The 21,203-nt window shown below is 41.3% G+C and overlaps 1 protein-coding gene across 1 annotated transcript in view; it reads right to left on the reverse strand.

Annotated features, from left to right (window-relative positions):
* Nucleotides 1-19,203, reverse strand: part of LOC142702217 (uncharacterized) — a 101,135-nt gene extending 81,932 nt beyond the window's left edge. Inside the window, exons 1-2 of the mRNA XM_075848199.1 lie at nucleotides 19,121-19,203; nucleotides 12,507-12,668 (exon numbers count right to left, since the gene is read on the reverse strand). Of these exons, the coding sequence (XP_075704314.1) occupies nucleotides 12,507-12,668; nucleotides 19,121-19,157 (199 nt within the window). The 5' untranslated portion in view covers nucleotides 19,158-19,203. The remainder of the gene's footprint in view (nucleotides 1-12,506; nucleotides 12,669-19,120) is intronic.
* Between the last annotated feature and the right edge of the window lie 2,000 nt (nucleotides 19,204-21,203).

The following is a 21,203-nucleotide window of genomic DNA, read 5'->3' on the forward strand; positions in this document are numbered from 1 at the left end:
TCAGTGGCAGACATAGGTAGGAGATTATTCGAGCTCCTTGCAGTCCAATTACTCATTTTTCCAGAGAGATGTTTTTCATTGACTGGCTCTAAAGGTCCTTTTACACCGGCCAATTATCGGGCAAACGATGTGTAAACAGGGCAGCGATCAGCAGATGAACGAGGAAGCACTTGATCATCTGCTGATTGTATCGTTTTAAATGTGTCAAATATTATCGTTGTCGGCAGCACATCTCTGTGTAAACAGGGAGACGAGCTGCCGACATGATACAAATGTATGGGGACGAGCGATCGGAGTAACGAGCCCTCGTCCCCATACTAGATCCTTGTGAATGGAGCAAACGATTAACAAGCTGTCTCGTTGATCGGCGCTCGTTGCACCGGCCAAATTTGTCTGGTGTAAAAGTACCTTTACTTGGTACCCTTAGACCTCGTTCACATCTGCATTAGGGGTCTCCGTCACTGATCTGGCCAAGATTACTGGAGACAAGGGCGCAGCACGCTGCATTATTGTTTCTGTTAAAACCACGGACAACCCGATGGGAAGCTGACAGAACTCATTAAAGTCAAAGGGTTCTGCCGGCCACCGTGGTGTCGGATGCAACTGAGCCACTATTTCCGGTTTTCCCTTGTTCTGCTCCTCAGTCAGAGCAGGGCAACAGAAAGCGGCAGCGCAGATGTGAAACCAGTCTAACAGATGCTTCATGTTGTGCCAGATTCGCTGAATTTCACAAAAGAATAATTAACGCAGACTCTTTAATTTCGTAGATACTAGGAAAAACTGTATTTAAGGTGTTGATGAACGCCCTTGCTTATAGTATCATATATAGGTCCTAGTTGAGCATCATCAAGCCCTGGTAGCAATATGTCATTTGATGCATACTATTATTTTTGCTCTGATGTAAAGAATTGTGATGCCTTTTTTTAAACATAAATTCATAGGTATTATTTTTTTTCCACTGTGCCCCTGTATTAAAAACAAAAAAAAAAAAAAAAAACACCCTACAGGGACTTGTAATATCCATAAATTTATAGTAAGAGATTCTTTATGCCTTCTGTTATAGTATAGTTTCTAAAAAAAAAACATACATAACTATAGTAGTAAGTAATGTAAGGAAATTAAAGAGGCTCTGTCACCACATTAGAAGTGCCCTATCTCCTACATAAGGAGATCGGCGCTATAATGTAGGTGACAATAATGCTTTTTATTTTAAAAAAACATCTATTTTTACCACTTTATTAGCGATTTTAGATTTATGCTAATGAGTTGCTTAATGCCCAAGTGGGCGTATTTTTACTTTAGACCAAGTGGGCGTTGTACAGAGGAGTGTATGACGCTGACCAATCAGCGTCATGAACTCCTCTCCATTCATTTACTCAGCGCATAGGGATCCTGCTAGATCCTTATGTGCTGTCTTATACTAACACATTAACAATACTGAAGTGTTTAGACAGTGAATAGACATTCCACGGGATGTCTAATCACAATCTCTGCACTTCGTTACTGTTTCTATGGTAGTTACAGCAGAGGAAGCGTGGTCTCGTTGTAACCTGTCATTTACAGCGAGATCTTGCGAGATCACGCTTCCTCTGCTGTAACTACCACAGACAGAGTAACGAAGTGCACAGATTCTGAATAGAGATCCCGTGGAATGTCTATTAACTGTCTTAACACTTCAGTATTGTTAATGTGTTAGTATAAGACAGCACATAGCGATCTAAAAGGATCCCTATGCGCTGCCTAAATGAATGGAGAGGAGTGCAGGACGCTGATTGGTCAGCGTCATACACTCCACTGTACAACGGCCACTTGTTCTATAGTAAAAATACGCCCACTTGGGCATTAACCAACTCATTAGCATAAATCTAAAATCGCTAATAAAGTGGTAAAAATAGATCGTTTTTTTAAATAAAAAGCATTACTGTCACCTACATTACAGCGCCGATCTCATTATGTAGGAGATAGGGCACTTATAAACTGCCCTGTCAGTGTAAACACACCCTGTGCTTCCTCAGTACTGATAAAAACTAATTGTCAAATGGAGAAAAATTGGCATATGTGTAAAAAAAAAATATATATATATATATATACGCACACGCACATGCACAGACACACACATATACACATATTGCTATGGTTATTATACATTTGTAATTTTATATATTTACTAAGTATTCATTTACACAGTCATTACTAATTATTGTAAGTTATAATATATATATATATATATATATATATATATATATATATATATATATATATATATATATATATATATATATATATATATACAGCCCAAAGATAGATGAACACAGCACTCCAGTACTTCCAAAATCAGGCCATCTGCTCGTCACCAGGGGATGAATCAATTCCCCAATTCAAAATAGGGAAAAACATAGAACACAGTAACGGCACCAGGACTTCAAGGTAGATGAAAGCAGGGTGGATTTATTCACCTCAACACAGCAACGTTTCGGTTCAACAGGAACCTTTCTCAAGCCATCAAAAGCTGAAAAAAGTGTCAAGTACAGTGAAGGAAATAAGTATTTGATCCCTTGCTGATTTTGTAAGTTTGCCCACTGTCAAAGACATGAACAGTCTTGAATTTTTAGGATAGGTTAATTTTACCAGTGAGAGATAGATTATATTAAAAAAAAATCAGAAAATCACATTGTCAAAATTCTGTACAGTGAAGGAAATAAGTATTTGATCCCTTGCTGATTTTGTACGTTTGCCCACTGTCAAAGACATGAACAGTCTAGAATTTTTAGGCTAGGTTAATTTTACCAGTGAGAGATAGATTATATTTTAAAAAAAAAACTGAAAATCACATAGTCAAAATTATATATATTTATTTGCATTGTGCACAGGGAAATAAGCATTTGATCCCTTTGGCAAACAAGACTTAATACTTGGTGGCAAAACCCTTGTTGGCAAGCACAGCAGTCAGACGTTTTATGTAATTGATGATGAGGTTTGCACACATGTTAGATGGAATTTTGGCCCACTCCTCTTTGCAGATCATCTGTAAATCATTAAGATTTCGAGGCTGTCGCTTGGCAACTCGGATCTTCAGCTCCCTCCATAAGTTTTCGATGGGATTAAGGTCTGGAGACTGGCTAGGCCACTCCATGACCTTAATGTGCTTCTTTTTGAGCCACTCCTGTGTTGCCTTGGCTGTATGTTTCGGGTCATTGTCGTGCTGGAAGACCCAGCCACGAGCCATTTTTAATGTCCTGGTGGAGGGAAGGAGGTTGTCACTCAGGATTTGACGGTACATGGCTCCATCCATTCTCCCATTGATGTGGTGAAGTAGTCATGTGCCCTTAGCAGAGAAACACCCCCAAAACATAATGTTTCCACCTCCATGCTTGACAGTGGGGACGGTGTTCTTTGGGTCATAGGCAGCATTTCTCTTCCTCCAAACACGGCGAGTTGAGTTAATGCCAAAGAGCTCAATTTTAGTCTCATCTGACCACAGCACCTTCTCCCAATCACTCTCAGAATCATCCAGATGTTAATTTGCAAACTTCAGATGGGCCTGTACATGTGCCTTCTTGAGCAGGGGGACCTTGCGGGCACTGCAGGATTTTAATCCATTACGGCGTAATGTGTTACCAATGGTTTTCTTGGTGACTGTGGTCCCAGCTGCCTTGAGATCATTAACAAGTTCCCCCCGTGTAGTTTTCGGCTGAGCTCTCACCTTCCTCAGGATCAAGGATACCACACGAGGTGAGATTTTGCATGGAGCACAAGATCGATGTCGATTGACAGTCATTTTGTATGTCTTCCATTTTCTTACTATTGCACCAACAGTTGTCTCCTTCTCACCCAGCGTCTTACTTATGGTTTTGTAGCCCATTCCACACCTTGTGCAGGTCTATGATCTTGTCCCTGACATCCTTAGAAAGCTCTTTGGTCTTGCCCATGTTGTAGAGGTTAGAGTCAGACTGATTAATTGAGTCTGTGGACAGGTAGTTGAGAACAAAAATGTCCGATTACCTTTTATCTCCACCTTTTCCTCTTTAAGCTCACAAGTTGGTGAGATTTTGAGGAAAGATTGGAAGATATTGAGTAGAGCTTTTCCAAAGGTTGCTGAATTTCAAGAGAGGCCTATGATGGCATATAGGAAAGGTAGAACAATCAAAGATAGCGTGGTCAAGGCCGATATTGGGTCAAATCGGAAAAGTCAAATGTTTCTGGCCCCTCTGAAACATGGTTGTTACCCATGTCTAGGATGTAACATATGTGACAATATGATTAAGGGTGGCACTTTTAACCATCCACAAACAGGTAAAATAATGAACATCAAAGTTTTTTTTACGTGCCAATCATCCTTTTGTTATTTATTTGTTGAGCTGTCCTTGTGGCTTGTATTATGTTGGTGAGACCACCACAGAAGTATGTCTCAGGATGAGAAATCACAAATCAAACATCAACATTAAGAGACAGGATTTACCGGTGTCAAGACACTTTGTTGAAAAAAAACATCGTTTATCACAGTTGATTCGGTGCCTCAACTGAGACGAGACGGTGATAGAGGCTTGGCTCTTAAAAGAAAAGAGCTAGAGTGGATCTTTAGATTGGAAACTATGTCTCCTAAGGGGCTAAATATAGAGTATTCTTGTGGCCCACATATCTAATACAGAAGTGGGTAACTTGCCTCCTTTAATAACTATAGGGATGTGACCGGTCTACGTCCTTGATGGTATAATTTGTGTCTTGTATGTATAAATAACTTGAGGTCTTATTTTGACCTCTTTTGAATATACATATTTTATGCTTATTTTTATATTCACAGATATTATGTATTAATCTTTATCTTTTTCTTCCTTTTTTTTTCAATATTTTCTAGATACACAATTGTATGTCAAGCAATATGTGGGTTATTGGAAAGCAGCAGAGGCCCTGTCTTTGGGACTATAACGTCTCTTTATTGGAAGTATATATCAACAGATCCCTAAGAATAATTGATTCAATCTATAATACAGTGAGGCAGTTTGCATATGTGTCTTTATATGGATTGTATAATTGAAATGAGATATTCTTTTTAATAAAAGCGAGCTTATATTGATAGTTAACGCATGTCTGTTATGTTCAGATTATGCGTTTTTTCCGTGATGCGGTTTCTCTAGGGAGTTTTTTGATATCCCTGTTTGAGATGATAATTTTCCCTTCTATCACTATACAGTGAAGGAAATAAGTATTTGATCCCTTGCTGATTTTGTAAGTTTGCCCACTATCAAAGACATGAACAGTCTAGAATTTTTAGGCTAGGTTAATTTTACCAGTGAGAGATAGATTATATAAAAAAAAAATAAAGAAAATCACATAGTCAAAATTATATATATTTATTTGCATTGTGCACAGAGAAATAAGTATTTGATCCCCTACCAACCATTAAGAGTTCAGCCTCCTCCAGACCAGTTACACGCTCCAAATCAACTTGGTGCCTGCATTAAAGACAGCTGTCTTAAATGGTCACCTGTATAAAAGACTCCTGTCCACAGACTCAATTAATCAGTCTGACTCCAACCTCTACAACATGGGCAAGACCAAAGAGCTTTCTAAGGATGTCAGGGACAAGATCATAGACCTGCACAAGGCTGGAATGGGCTACAAAACCATAAGTAAGACGCTGGGTGAGAAGGAGACAACAGTTGGTGCAATAGTAAGAAAATGGAAGACATACAAAATGACTGTCAATCGACATCGATCTGGGGCTCCATGCAAAATTTCACCTCGTGGGGTATCCTTGATCCTAAGGAAGGTGAGAGCTCAGCCGAAAACTACACGGGGGGAACTTATTAATGATCTCAAGGCAGCTGGGACCACAGTCACCAAGAAAACCATTGGTAACACATTACGCCGTAATGGATTAAAATCCTGCAGTTCCCGCAAGGTCCCCCTGCTCAAGAAGGCACATGTACAGGCCCATCTGAAGTTTGCAAATGAACATCTGGATGATTCTGAGAGTGATTGGGAGAAGGTGCTGTGGTCAGATGAGACTAAAATTGAGCTCTTTGGCATTAACTCAACTCGCCGTGTTTGGAGGAAGAGAAATGCTGCCTATGACCCAAAGAACACCGTCCCCACTGTCAAGCATGGAGGTGGAAACATTATGTTTTGGGGGTGTTTCTCTGCTAAGGGCACAGGACTACTTCACCGCATCAATGGGAGAATGGATGGAGCCATGTACCATCAAATCCTGAGTGACAACCTCTTTCCCTCCACCATTAAAAATGGCTCGTGGCTGGGTCTTCCAGCACGACAATGACCCGAAACATACAGCCAAGGCAACACAGGAGTGGCTCAAAAAGAAGCACATTAAGGTCATGGAGTGGCCTAGCCAGTCTCTAGACCTTAATCCCATCGAAACCTTATGGAGGGAGCTGAAGACCCGAGTTGCCAAGTGACAGCCTCGAAATCTTAATGATTTACAGATGATCTGCAAAGAGGAGTGGGCCAAAATTCCATCTAACATGTGTGCAAACCTCATCATCAACTACAAAAAAACGTCTGACTGCTGTGCTTGCCAACAAGGGTTTTGCCACCAAGTATTAAGTCTTGTTTGCCAAACGGATCAAATACTTATTTCTCTGGGCACAATGTAAATAAATATATATAATTTTGACAATGTGATTTTCTTTTTTTTTTTTATATATATAATCTATCTCTCACTGGTAAAATTAACCTAGCCTAAAAATTCTAGACTGTTCATGTCTTTGACAGTGGGCAAACTTACAAAATCAGCAAGGGATCAAATACTTATTTCCTTCACTGTAGCTCTACTTGTTCTAATGGTGACTATAGTCACATTATACTGAGCTAGGACGAGTCTGGTTGCGATACTTAATCATTCCAAAAGGGAGCCAGTGCTTTATTGACAGTATTGTCATTTTCAATCACACTTGCCTTTCTCTACGGACGCCACAGTGCAAAACCCAATAAATTTCCTGGGTGATGCATTGTTGTGTCCTTTGAATTATCTGGACTATGTCCGGTTATGATTATGATTCCCCTTGGATCTGCTTAATTTTTGTATATCGTTATCGCCGCTGGCGCATGCGCAGTAGGAATGGAACGCATGTTCCGTCTCTGCGCATGCGCAGTGGCGATTTGTTCCTCGATGCGTTCCACCGGACTAAACATCCGGTTTGGACGCCATCATTGGAGCATGCGCAGTAGACACTTGCGAACTCGACATGCTTATATCTCCCTCCCTGTATGGATTGATTACTAAACAGTAAGTTTATTACTATGTAAATCGAATTGGCCTCTGCTCTGTTTTCCAATTATCCTAATTGCCCTATTTACACTGTTTATGAGTTTTATATTTCACCAAACATGCATTTTATATTGCCTATGTATGTTTTATATTGAAAAAATATGTGCACTCCACAATCGATTTTTTTGATACACTGGGATGTATATGTGTGTATGTTTGATTGGAACTGTACACATGATTACTTTATTGCTGATTAATGTATGCTCCTCCTATTTATACTTGACACTTTGTTCAGCTTTTGATGGCTTGAGAAAGGTTCCTGTTGAACCAAAACGTTGCTGTGTTGAGGTGAATAAATCCACCCTGCTTTCATCTACCTTGAAGTTAGATCAGGAAAAGGAAAGGGGGAAAAAAGCATGTGGTCTGTGAAAAAATTTAATTAATAAATAACTTTTATTGTTTATACATTAAAAGGAACAAATGATTAAAAGGTCCAGTGGTGCAATTTGGTATGTGTGAGTGACCCCTCAGTTCACACACCCTTGGCTATGAATTATATGATAAGGTAGTATATAATATGGCTGTCAGTATGCTCCGTTAGCAGTGCTTGGTAATTAGACTGTAACTGCCACAAATTGCAATGCAGATGAATGAAGCTCTTGAGCTATAAATTATGCCGATCACTCTGACTTGAATTGAGACTGACTGTGTTACTTAGGTTGTGGTTATGTCTGTTGCACTATGCAGCAATTAGCGCAGCTGGGCCAGTGTTGATATGCCCTGCTGCGTGTTGGGAAGGAAATTTGTGATGTTATTGTAATAGGCGAGGTGAGGCCCCGCAAACCTTACTCCCCTGCGTTAGTGTTGGTGTAACAATGTGAACAGTCACTTAACCGCACCCTCACGCTGGTGTCCCTGCGAATCAGAGCAGCAGCGTGGGGAACGGCCGTGTGTGTAAATAAGAATACTCTCAGCTGTTAGCTAAGAGGCAATGTGAAGGAGTCATTCACGAGAGTGACTCTGCTATTGTAACGGTCGTGAGCAATAGTGGCCGTACTCAGCTGTCAGCCGAGAGGCAGTGTCACATTGACCGCCTGCAAGTTACCTTTGTGCTAAAGCAGAGTATGCCTCAGCACAAACCTGGGCAAAAGCAGAGCGGCAAGGGCTAAGGTCCGGGACCGAACCTCACCCCGAGAACCACTGTATGTGTGCGGCGGGGCTGCTGTCAGTACCCGCAGGTGAATGTGAATCACCACTGGGAGCAGGCACTAAGCCAGACAGAATTCAAACACCCAGCTGATTGGAAGCAACAGCAGGGCGCACTGCAGCCACGAGCACGGACAACCAGCAGGCAGCTAGCAGCCGTGAGCGCACATGAGAGGATCGTGGAGCGAATGGTGGAGCCTGGACAGCTAGGGCCAAGTAGTGCACCAGAGGATTTGTTAAAATTGTTGCTAAGCACCCGACGTGCGTTTCGCCAGAATTCTGGCTTCTTCTAGGGGTGACAGCAACGTTTCGGTTCAACAGGAACCTTTCTCAAGCCATCAAAAGCTGAACAAAGTGTCAAGTATAAATAGGAGGAGCATACATTAATCAGCAATAAAGTAATCATGTGTACAGTTCCAATCAAACATACACACATATACATCCCAGTGTATAAAAAAAATCGATTGTGGAGTGCACATATTTTTTCAATATAAAACATACATAGGCAATATAAAATGCATGTTTGGTGAAATATAAAACTCATAAACAGTGTAAATAGGGCAATTAGGATAATTGGAAAACAGAGCAGAGGCCAATTCGATTTACATAAGAATAAACTTACTGTTTAGTAATCAATTCATACAGGGAGGGAGATATAAGCATGTCGAGTTCGCGCGTGTCTACTGCGCATGCTCCAATGATGGCGTCCAAACTGGATGTTTAGTCCGGTGGAACGCATCGAGGAACAAATCGCCACTGCGCATGCGCAGAGACGGAACATGCGTTCCATTCCTACTGCGCATGCGCCAGCGGCGATAACGATATACAAAAATTAAGCAGATCCAGTCACCCCTAGAAGAAGCCAGAATTCTGGCGAAACGCGCGTCGGGTGCTTAGCAACAATTTTAACAAATCCTCTGGTGCACTACTTGGCCCTAGCTGTCCAGGCTCCACCATTCGCTGGGTGTTTGAATTCTGTCTGGCTTAGTGCCGGCTCCCGGTGGTGATTCACATTCACCTGCGGGTACTGACAGCAGCCCCGCCGCACACATACAGTCGTTCTTGGGGTGAGGTTCGGTCCCGGACCTTAGCCCTTGCCGCTCTGCTTTTGCCCAGGTTTGTGCTGAGGCATACTCTGCTTTAGCACAAAGGTAACTTGCAGGCGGTCAATGTGACACTGCCTCTCGGCTGACAGCTGAGTACGGCCACTATTGCTCACGACCGTTACAATAGCAGAGTCACTCTCGTGAATGACTCCTTCACATTGCCTCTTAGCTAACAGCTGAGAGTATTCTTATTTACACACACGGCCGTTCCCCACGCTGCTGCTCTGATTCGCAGGGACACCAGCGTGAGGGTGCGGTTAAGTGACTGTTCACATTGTTACACCAACACTAACGCAGGGGAGTAAGGTTTGCGGGGCCTCACTTCGCTTATTACAATAACATCACAAATTTCCTTCCCAACACGCAGCAGGGCATATCAACACTGGCCCAGCTGCGCTAATTGCTGCATAGTGCAACAGACATAACCACAACCTAAGTAACACAGTCAGTCTCAATTCAAGACAGAGTGATCGGCATAATTTATAGCTCAAGAGCTTCATTCATCTGCATTGCAATTTGTGGCAGTTACAGTCTAATTACCAAGCACTGCTAACGGAGCATACTGACAGCCATATTATATACTACCTTATCATATAATTCATAGCCAAGGGTGTGTGAACTGAGGGGTCACTCACACATACCAAATTGCACCACTGGACCTTTTAATCATTTGTTCCTTTTAATGTATAAACAATAAAAGTTATTTATTAATTAAATTTTTTCACAGACCACATGCTTTTTTCCCCCTTTCCTTTTCCTGATCTAACTTAAATTAACTTGGTGGTGTACACCAATGTGGTCTCTTGGACACGATACAATATTGTGTAACAGGTGATCTTCACCAATCTTTGCATCTACCTCGAAGTCCTGGTGCCGTTACTGTGTTCTATGTTTTTCTCTCTCTCTCTCTCTCTCTCTCTCTCTCTCTCTATATATATATATATATATATATATATATACACACATACACATATACACACACATATATACACATATTGGTATGGTTATTATACATTTGCCATTCTACATGTTTACTGAGTATTCATTTACACAAGCAGTCATTACTAACTGTTGCAAGTTAGAATATTAATATATATATATACTCACACAGCCTTTTTCCTTCAAAAAATTAAACCATCATTTAAAAACTGCACTTTGTGTGATCACTTTGTGATCTGAAACATTTATGTGTGAGAAATATGCAAAAATAGAAGAAATTGGGAAAGGGCAAATACTTTTTCACAGCACTGTAGTTATAAGTGAAATGATTTGATCATGGGTGGAGAAAGGACTGTAAATGTTGCAGTGTGGTGTTACACGTGCTGCACATTTCTATTCCACTAACATTAAGGTCTTATTCACACAAGCGTATATCACGTCCGTGTTACGCACGTTAAAAAAATAGATGTCACACATGTGTCCGCTGCGTGAAACTCACTGCATGTCCTATACTTGTGCGTTTTTTTGTGCATAACGGCCAGAACACGGACGCACATCCGTGTGCTGTCCGTGATTCACGCAACAGTTGCTAAAGAATTTATGAGAAAAAGAAAAACACCTCCTTCAGTTGGTTTTTCTGACATAAAAACGCGTAAGATAGGGATTACATACGCGCGTAAAAAACGCAGATATGCACTGCACATGGAAGCCACACGGAACTGCAACGCAGGAAAAATGCTGCATTTTTTACGTGCGCAATACGCACACAAGTTCGTGTGACTAGGGCCTAAGGCTATGTTCACTAAAGGCGGATACGCTGCCTAAAAGCACACAGCGTAAAGGCCTTGTGCGCCACAGAGAACTCCGGCTGAAAAAAAAAGCAAATTGTGGCGCAGGTTTTCAGCCAGAGTGTCCGCTGCGGAAAACTGCACATAAAACAAAAAAGGTTCATACTTACTTAGCCACGGCGACGTCTCCCTCCGCCGTCCTGCAGACCGGCCTCCTGGGATGACGTTTCATTCCATGTCACCACTGCAGTCTGTGATTGGCTGCAGTGGTCAAATGGAATGAAACGTCATCCCAGGAGGCCGTCCTGGACGAAGAAATACAGAATTCTGGGTAAGAATAAGATTTATTTTTTTCCGAGTTTAGTTTTTGCGGCCGAATCGCTGCTTTTCTGCCGAAAAAAAGGCAATAGGTGTTATTTGTTGCGGGTTTTACCTCCCCATATAATTGAATGGGGAAAACCTGCAACAAGCAGCGATTACACAAATACAATTGATAAGCTGCAGATTAAAAAAACGCACCACAGGCGAGTTTCCAAACGTTTTTTAGGCCCAGCATTTACGCTGCGTGTGGATGAGATTTCTATAAATCTCATCCTCTGATGATACTGTATTATGGGCATGTGTGAACGTAAATGCACATGTGTGAGCGTAAATCCGCAGTATTTACGCTATGTGTGAACCCTTAGGCTGGATTCACACGAGGTCATTACGTCCGTAATTGACGGACGTATTTCGGCCGCAAGTCCTGAACTGAACACAGTGCAGAGAGCCGGGCTCCTAGCATCCTAGTTATGTACGATGCTAGGAGTCCCTGCCTCGCTGCCGGACAACTGTCCCGTACTGAAAACATGATTACAGTACGGGACAGTTGTCCGTCAGCGAGGCAGGGACTCCTAGCATCGTACATAAGTATGATGCTAGGAGCCCGGCTCCCTGCACTGTGTTCGGTCCAGGACTTGCGGCCGAAAGACGTCCGTCAATTACGGACGTAATGACCTTGTGTGAATCCAGCCTAAAAGTCTAGATCTACCCTTTAGTGTATGTGCTGTGAGAACCAACCTTCTATTTTCTAGGAAGAAGAAGACCTTTAGTTATTGTACAGAGATTTTTTTAACTTGTTGGAATGCATGGAACGGTCCATTTAACGTTACTTTTTTTGGTAGTGTTCAGTATCTAGAAATACTCAGACCATCGGAGTATTTTAACAAAGTAAAATCAGTTTAATCCTCTATTACTTACTACTATTTTGTAATGTATTCGGTATCGTCATTTTAGCCGTAGGAACATAAGACATCGTTGAAGTGTGCATTCCATTTGCATCCGTTATTGCGACACTGTTTGAATTGGTTGCCGTTGATCCTTCTACATGTAAAATATGTGAGATTCCAAGAAGGAGAAGACCTATAGAAAGCAAAAACTACTAGTTAATTGGAAAATGAGGCAACACATTTTAAAATCCTACATTATTACCGTTAGGTGGAAGATCTACTTTACCTCTGATAAGTTATCACAACTCATCCTGGTTTTATGTTCGACACTTTTTTAACTTTATCTAATACAAGCATATAGAAGGTAAAATCTAAAAATTAAGGTCCCTGGGGTTTGAGGTTTTTTATTTTATTTACCCTAATCTAGTTACAACTGGGTGTCACATAAATGATGTCAGCCTAAGGCCCGCCTTTATATTTGGAATTACTTTTATTTACCTCTATACAGTATATTTAGAGCTAGTACGTATCAATTGAATATCTTGGTTCAATGTCAACTGTATATATCAGTGGCAAACATAGGTAGGAGATTATTCGAGCTCCTTGCAGTCCAATTACTGATTTTTCAAGAGAGATGTTTTTCATTGACTGGCTCTAAGGCCTCATTTACACGAGCGTGTGCGTTTTGCGCGCGCAAAAAACGCAGCGTTTTGCGTGCGCAAAAGGCACTTGACAGCTCCGTGTGTCATCCGTGTATGATGCGCGGCTGCGTGATTTTCGCGCAGCCGCCATCATAGAGATGAGGCTAGTCGACGTCAGTCACTGTCCATGGTGCTGAAAGAGTTAACTGATCGGCAGTAACTCTTTCAGCACCCTCGACAGTGCATTCCGATCACCATATCGAGTAAGCTGTTGAAAAAAAAAGAGGTTCGTACTTACCGAGAACTTCCCGGCCGTTGCCTTGGTGACGCGTCCTTGGTGACGCGTCCTTGGTGACGCGCCTCTCTTGACATCTGGCCCCACCTCCCTGGCTGACGCGGCAGTCCATGTGACCGCTGCAGCCTGTGCTTGGCTTGTGATTGGCTGCAGCTGTCACTTGGACTGAATTGTCATCCCGGGAGGTCAGACTGGAGGAAGAAGCCGGGAGTTATCGGTAAGTCAGAACTTTTTTTTTTTTTTACACGTTCACGTATATTGGGATCGGAAGTCACTGTCCAGGGTGCTGAAACAGTTTAACTCTTTCAGCACCCTGCACAGTGACTGTCTCCTGCCGGGTTCGGTCAAAACGAGTTCGGCCGAACCCGGTAAAGGTCGGTTCGCTCATGTGTAAGACACTCCGTTCAGATGTTTGTAAACAGAAAAGCACGTGGTGCTTTTCTGTTTACATTCAGTTTGACAGCTCTTGCGCGAATCACGCAGTTCGCACGGAAGTGCTTCCGTGCGACCTTCATGGTTTTCACGCACCCATTGACTTCAATGGGTGCGTGATGCGCGAAAAACTCAGAATTTTAGAACATGTCGTGAGTTTTACGCAACGCACTCGCTTTGCGCAAAATTCACGCATCGTCTGCACTGCCCCATAGAGTAATATAGGTGCGTACGACACGCGTGAAAAACACGCGCGTCGCACGCGCGTATATTACGCTCGTGTAAATGAGGCCTAAAGGTCCTTTTACACCGGCCAAATATCGGGCAAACGATGTGTAAACAGATCAGCAGATGAACGAGGAAGCGCTCGATCATCTGCTGATTGTATTGTTTTAAATGTGTAAAATATTATCGTTGTCGATAGCACATCTATGTGTAAACAGGGAGACGAGCTGCTGACATGATACAAATGTATGGGGATGAGCAATCGGAGTAACGAGCCCTCGTCCCCATACTAGATCCTTGTGAATGGAGCAAACGATTAACAAGTTGTCTCGTTGATCGGCGCTCGTTGCACCGGCCAAATTTGTCTGGTGTAAAAGTACCTTTACTTGGTATCCTTAGACCTCGTTCACATCTGCATTAGGGGTCTCCGTCACTGATCTGGCCAAGATTACTGGAGACAAGGGCGCAGAACGCTGCATTATTGTTTCTGTTAAAACCACGGACAACCCGATGGGAAGCTGACAGAACTCATTAAAGTCAAAGGGTTCTGCCGGCCACCGTGGTGTTGGATGCAACTGAGCCACTACTTCCGGTTTTCCCTTGTTCTGCTCCTCAGTCAGAGCAGGGCAACAGAAAGCGGCAGCGCAGATGTGAAACCAGTCTAACAGATGCTTCATGTTGTGCCAGATTCGCTGAATTTCACAAAAGAATAATTAACGCAGACCCTTTAATTTCGTAGATACTAGGAAAAACTGCATTTAAGGTGTTGATGAACGCCCTTGCTTATAGTATCATATATTGGTCCTAGTTAAGCATCATCGAGCCCTGGTAGCAATATGTCATTTGATGCATACTATTATTTTTGCTCTGATGTAAAGAATTGTGATGCCTATTTTTAAACATAAATTCATAGGTATTTTTTTTTTCCACTGTGCCCCTGTATTTAAAAAAAAAAAAAAAAAAAAAAAACACCCTACAGGGACTTGTAATATCCATAAATTTATAGTAAGAAATTCTTTATGCCTTATGTTATAATATAGTTTCTAAAAAAAACATACATAACTATAGTAGTAAGCAATGTAAGGAAATTAAAAGCAAGTCTGCGGGTCATTTTATCTCTGCCCTGTCAGTGTAAACACACCCTGTGCCTCCTCAGTACTGATAAAAACTAACTGTCAAATGGAGAAAAATTGCCATATGTGTAAAAAAATAAATAAATATATATATATATATACACACACACGCACATATATATATATATATATATATATATATATATATATACACACACATATTGCTATGGTTATTATACATTTGTAATTTTACATGTTTACTAAGTATTACTTTATACAAACCGTCATTAATAATCATTGTAACTTCTACTATATATATATATATATATATATATATATATATATATACATACACATATACACACACACACACACACACACACACACACACACACACACATATGTATACACATATTGCCATGGTTATTATACATGTTTACTGAGTATTAATTTATACAAGCAGTCATTACTAATTATTGTAAGTTATACTTTTAATTAATATATATATATATACACACACACACACACACACACACACACACACACACACACACACACATATGGCAAATGAAGTTTAATGTAGATAAATGTAAAGTTATGCATCTGGGTACGAAAAACCTGCAAGCATCATATGTCCTAGGGGAGCTACACTGGGGGAGTCAATTGTTGAGAAGGATCTGGGTGTACTTGTAAATCATAAACTAAATTTCAGCATGCAGTGTCAATCAGCTGCTTCAAAGGCCAGCAAAATATTGTCGTGTATAAAAAGAGGCATGGACTCGCGGGACAGGGATGTAATATTACCACTTTACAAAGCATTAGTGAGGCCTCATCTAGAATATGCAGTCCAGTTCTGGGCTCCAGTTCATAGAAAGGATGCCCTGGAGTTGGAAAAAATACAAAGAAGAGCAACGAAGCTAATAAGGGGCATGGAGAATCTAAGTTATGAGGAAAGATTAAAAGAACTAAACCTATTTAGCCTTGAGAAAAGACGACTAAGGGGGGACATGATTAACTTATATAAATATATGAATGGCGCATACAAAAAATATGGTGAAATCCTGTTCCATGTAAAACCCCCTCAAAAAACAAGGGGGCACTCCCTCCGTCTGGAGAAAAAAAGGTTCAACCTGCAGAGGCGACAAGGCTTCTTTACTGTGAGAACTGTGAATCTATGGAATAGCCTACCGCAGGAGCTGGTCGCAGCAGGGACAGTAGATGGCTTTAAAAAAGGCTTAGATAATTTCCTAGAACAAAAAAATATTAACTGCTATGTGTAGAAATTTTTTACTTCCCCTTTCCCATCCCTTGGTTGAACTTGATGGACATGTGTCTTTTTTCAACCGTACAAACTATGTAACTATGTAACTATGTAACTATGTAACTATACTATGTAATATACACACATATTGCTATGGTTATTATACATTTGCAATTTTACATGTTCACTAAGTATTCATTTACACAAGCAGTCATTACTAATCGGTCAGTCTGGAGCGCAGTCGACTCTTTGCAATGGTAAGTTCTGAAAAGAACTGCTCGCAGCAGTAACTTGTACTGACTTACTTACTTAAAGGGGTTTTCTCATCAGGGACATTTATGACATATCCACTGGATGGTAACTGCCATTCACTTCTATGGAAGTTACGTTTTCTAATTACAAGTCGCAGAGTGAAAAGAGAAAAATAGAACTGGGTTTAGGGGGCCCCGTTCTAGAGAAAGGTGCGGGTCCCAGAGTTAGGACACGCATCTATCTGACATTTATGACATATCTAGTGGATATCCAAAGAAGTAGTAGGACAACAGCACACGTCTTCAAATCATCAAAGTGGTTTTATTGTCAAGACATCCACAAACGACAAGCAACGTTTCGACCCATAGTGAGTGAAGGGTCTTTGTCAACCCTTCACTCACTATGGGTCGAAACGTTGCTTGTCGTTTGTGGATGTCTTGACAATAAAACCACTTTGATGATTTGAAGACGTGTGCTGTTGTCCTACTACTTCTTTGGATATACATCGTGCTGGAGTTGGTTTGCCTGGCTTGACAGCGTGCACCGCACCATACTCGGGACTAGTGCTGCTTCAAAAATCTCCTTTTTTCTGATATCTAGTGGATATGTCATAAATGTCCCTGATGGGAAAACCCCTTTAAGTAAGTAAGTCAGAACAAGTTACTGCTGCGAGCAGTTCTTTTCAGAACTTACCATTGTTAAGAGTCGACTGCACTCCAGACTGACCGACGCAGTAGCAACATCATCAATACCGGCTAACATCACACGTCTCACCAAAGAGAAGCAGTTCCAGACATCACATTAGGGCTGAGTTAAATAAATGTTTGACCATGTATAGCAGGCTAATTTTTAAGTTGATAATTTTGTATGGCCCGAGAATGATGTTATAAATATCTAAATGGCCATTGGCCGAATAAAGGTTCCCCACCCCTGCTATAGGACGTTACATCAGGTCTGTCCACAGACTCCGTTACTGCAGTAACTGTATCCTGAGTAGTAAACGACAGTAACAATATACTTGCCTTTCTCACTCTTGAGTTGGGTCCTCTTCGGGCGCAGCACTGGGTCCTGACGTGGCACACAAAACGCTGTGACGCTGAATGGGGTCAGGATCCAGTGCTGCACTTGAAGATGAAGAGGACCCGATTCAGGAGCAGAGAGAGTAAGTACAAAGATACTTACTGCTGGGGCCCTGTATCTAAGCCTATCATGTGTAATACTGTCTGCTGGGGCCCTGTATGAAGGCCAATCATGTGTGATACTGGCTGCCGAATCGATATACTAATCCTGTGTGATACTCTCTACTGAGCTGCTGTATCTAATCCTATAATGTTTGATACTGTCTGCTCAGCTGTTGTAGCTAAGCCTATTATGTGTGATTCTATGTGCTGGGTCCCCGTATATTAGTCTATCATGTGTGATATTGTCTGCTGGGCCCCTGTATCTAATCCTATAATGTTTGATACTGTCTGCTGGGGCCCTGTATCTAATAGTATCATGTTTGATATGGTCTGCTGAGCCGTTGTATCTAAGCCTATCATGTGTGATACTCTTCTGGGTCCCTGTATCTAGGCCAATTAGGTATGAAAGTCTGCTGGGGCCCTGTATCTAAGCCTATCATTTGTGATACTGCCTGCTGAGCGGATATATCTAATCATGTGTGATACGGTCTGCTGAGCCACTGTAGCTAATCGTATAATGTGTGATATTGTCTGTTGAGCCATGGTATCTAAGCCTATCGTATTTTACTGGCTGCTGAGCTGCTCTATCTAATCTTGATCTCAATGGGGCTGTTCACGCATGCGCGAGTTTTCACGCACCTACATGTCCATTAAAGTCTATGGATGCCTGAAAACCACTCACGGATGCACATACTGTATATATATATATATATATATATATATATATATATATATATATATATATATATATAAATTTTGTAGGGGGAAAACATATGTTTAAGACCCTAGCAATGCCCCTGGCTGCTAGTGCTACATTGATGGGTCACTTGAGACCCAGCAATGCAGCTGAAAGTAACGGGTGGGCTGCGGGCGTCCTGCATTAAGAGAAGTTGGGGGCCCAAGAAAATTTTTTGTACCGGGGCCCATGAGTCTTCAGCTATGTCCTTAGGTTCTGTGTATTGAAAATTAGGGTATTCGATCTGCAGACGTACCCAAATGACAAACATATTACACAACAGGATTGCTGCTATTGTATATTACTACTGCTATAGTGCAGAGAGTTCTGTATTTAACTTTGTAACTAAATTCACAGAATCTTGTCAGGTTTTTTTTAATAACTATATAACCCCCTTTGCATAAAGACAAAAAAAATCTTATCTGGGAATCCATATGAATCTTTGAGAAAGAAAAGTTACATTTCTAATATCAAATGTATAGTCACATGCTACACTTAATAGTTACCATATACACAGCGCACAATTCTAAGATTAAAGCTGATACGTACCTGAATACAAAAGTGAAATACATGTAATTTGTCGCATCTTGACAAAGCCGCTGAACGTCCTTTACCAAGAGATGACACTTGATTACTGAAAACTGAAACCTAAAGCTCTCTTCGTTTTATTTTTTTTTACTTACATGTAACTGAAACTTGTCAACCAATCACAAGTAGTGTCTTGATCAACCACAGAGGCGGGTACGCAGATGAGCAGCAGCGTGCAGATTAGCCACAGGAAAGATAAAGCCATGGCTACGTCACCTTCAAACATTGCTCTTTTTTGGGTACCTATGTATTTTTATTTAAACAAAAAACTATAAGGTTATAGATGAAATGACAGATAGACCTAATTAAAATGTGACAACATAGTAACATATATAACTTAAAAAGCATGTATCATATACAACATAAAAAATATTCATACTCAAGTACTGTTCCCTAATCTGCAACATCTATAAAGGTTATTGAATGTTGCACACAAAAGCCTAAATTTTCCTGCTAACTGTATCTCATGTGCTCTCCAGAATATTAAATATTTTATTATTCTGCTGTCTAAATATGATATTTTCTGCAAAGAATGACAATTATTGTTGTATTCATGTGTACAATGCTGTCATTGATACTTTTTATTTTACATAGCTATATATTTTTTTTTTCTCCACCACAAGTTCTGCATTTAGTAGGAATACTTTAATGTTCTTTGTATTAGGGCCTTTATATTAGACTGTACATTTGGCAGGGGTGCACTAAGGGAGGGTTTTCTATTACATACAGTTCCTGAGAAGCAAAGTTACGGTAAATATTAAAATTCTTTCTGTTGCCACTAGGGGCAGCTCACTGCATACTGATCTATTATTGAATTTAACAAGAGCAGTATAAATCCTTATGCAGTGAGCTCTCCCTAGTGGTGGCTACTGGTAAACAGATTATCATGTAACTATGACTGTGTGCAGGGGATCTGGAGCTCTACTGTATATCAGAAAAAAAAGAAATCCGACCCTTATAAAGATTTATATACTAAAACACCTGCACTATCCACTGCCCCATGCAAATCCACCAGTAATATTAGGTGTTAACTAGAGTTACCAATTGTCTGTAAATTTCTGGACAGAAGCAAACCTCCCAACTTTTAAGTATCACAAAGAGGGACAACCGATGCGGCATGCGCATCGCATCATGCCAATTTTTTTAATTTTAAGCCATGCCTCTAATCCCACCCAATCCCCGCCTATATGCACCCGGTTCAGCCCACACAGTATCATGCTCCCAAAGTGCCTCCCACACAGTATAATGCCAAATAGCTGCCCTCACACAGTATAATACCCTCAAGCTGCCACCATACAGTATAATGCCCCCATAGCTGCCACCATACAGTATAATGCCCCCATAGTTTCCACCATACAGTATAATGTCCCCATAGATGCACCCATACAGTATAAAGCCAACGCAGATGCCCTCATGCAGTATAATGCCCACACAGATGCCCCCATACAGTATAATGCCCACACAGATTCTCCCATGCAGTTTAATGCCAACACAGATGCCCCATACAGTATAATGCCCACACAGATGCCTCCATACAGTATAATACCCCATAGCTGCCCCTATACAGTATAATGCACCTTTAGCTGCGACCATACAGTATAATGCCCACAGCTGCCCCAAAAGTACAATGCCCCTATAGCTGCCCCCATACATTATAATGTCCCCTTAGCTGCCCCTAGTGCCAGTGCCCACATATAAAGTGCCAGTGCCCTTCTAAATAGTTCCACAATGCCCATGTAGATAGTTCCCATGTACAGAGCGCCAGTGTCACCTGTAGATAGTGCCACGGTGTCCATGTAGATAGTGCCACCCCCCCTAGAAGATAGCGCCGCCCCCTGTATATAGACCTACCACCCCCTGTAGACAGCGCCATTGGGACTCCCTCTAGGAGCGGAATCCCCAGGCAGAGCATAGGCTGAGGTGATTCTGCTCCTAGAGAGAAATCCTGATGTCACTGTCCATATATGTAAAAATAATGGCAAGGGCATTTTATTGCCTTGACAGTGGACACCAATATAATTGGAAACAACCCTGTAAACATCCA

The sequence above is a fragment of the Rhinoderma darwinii genome, chromosome 1 (assembly GCF_050947455.1).
Source record: "Rhinoderma darwinii isolate aRhiDar2 chromosome 1, aRhiDar2.hap1, whole genome shotgun sequence".
Lineage (NCBI taxonomy): Eukaryota > Metazoa > Chordata > Amphibia > Anura > Rhinodermatidae > Rhinoderma > Rhinoderma darwinii.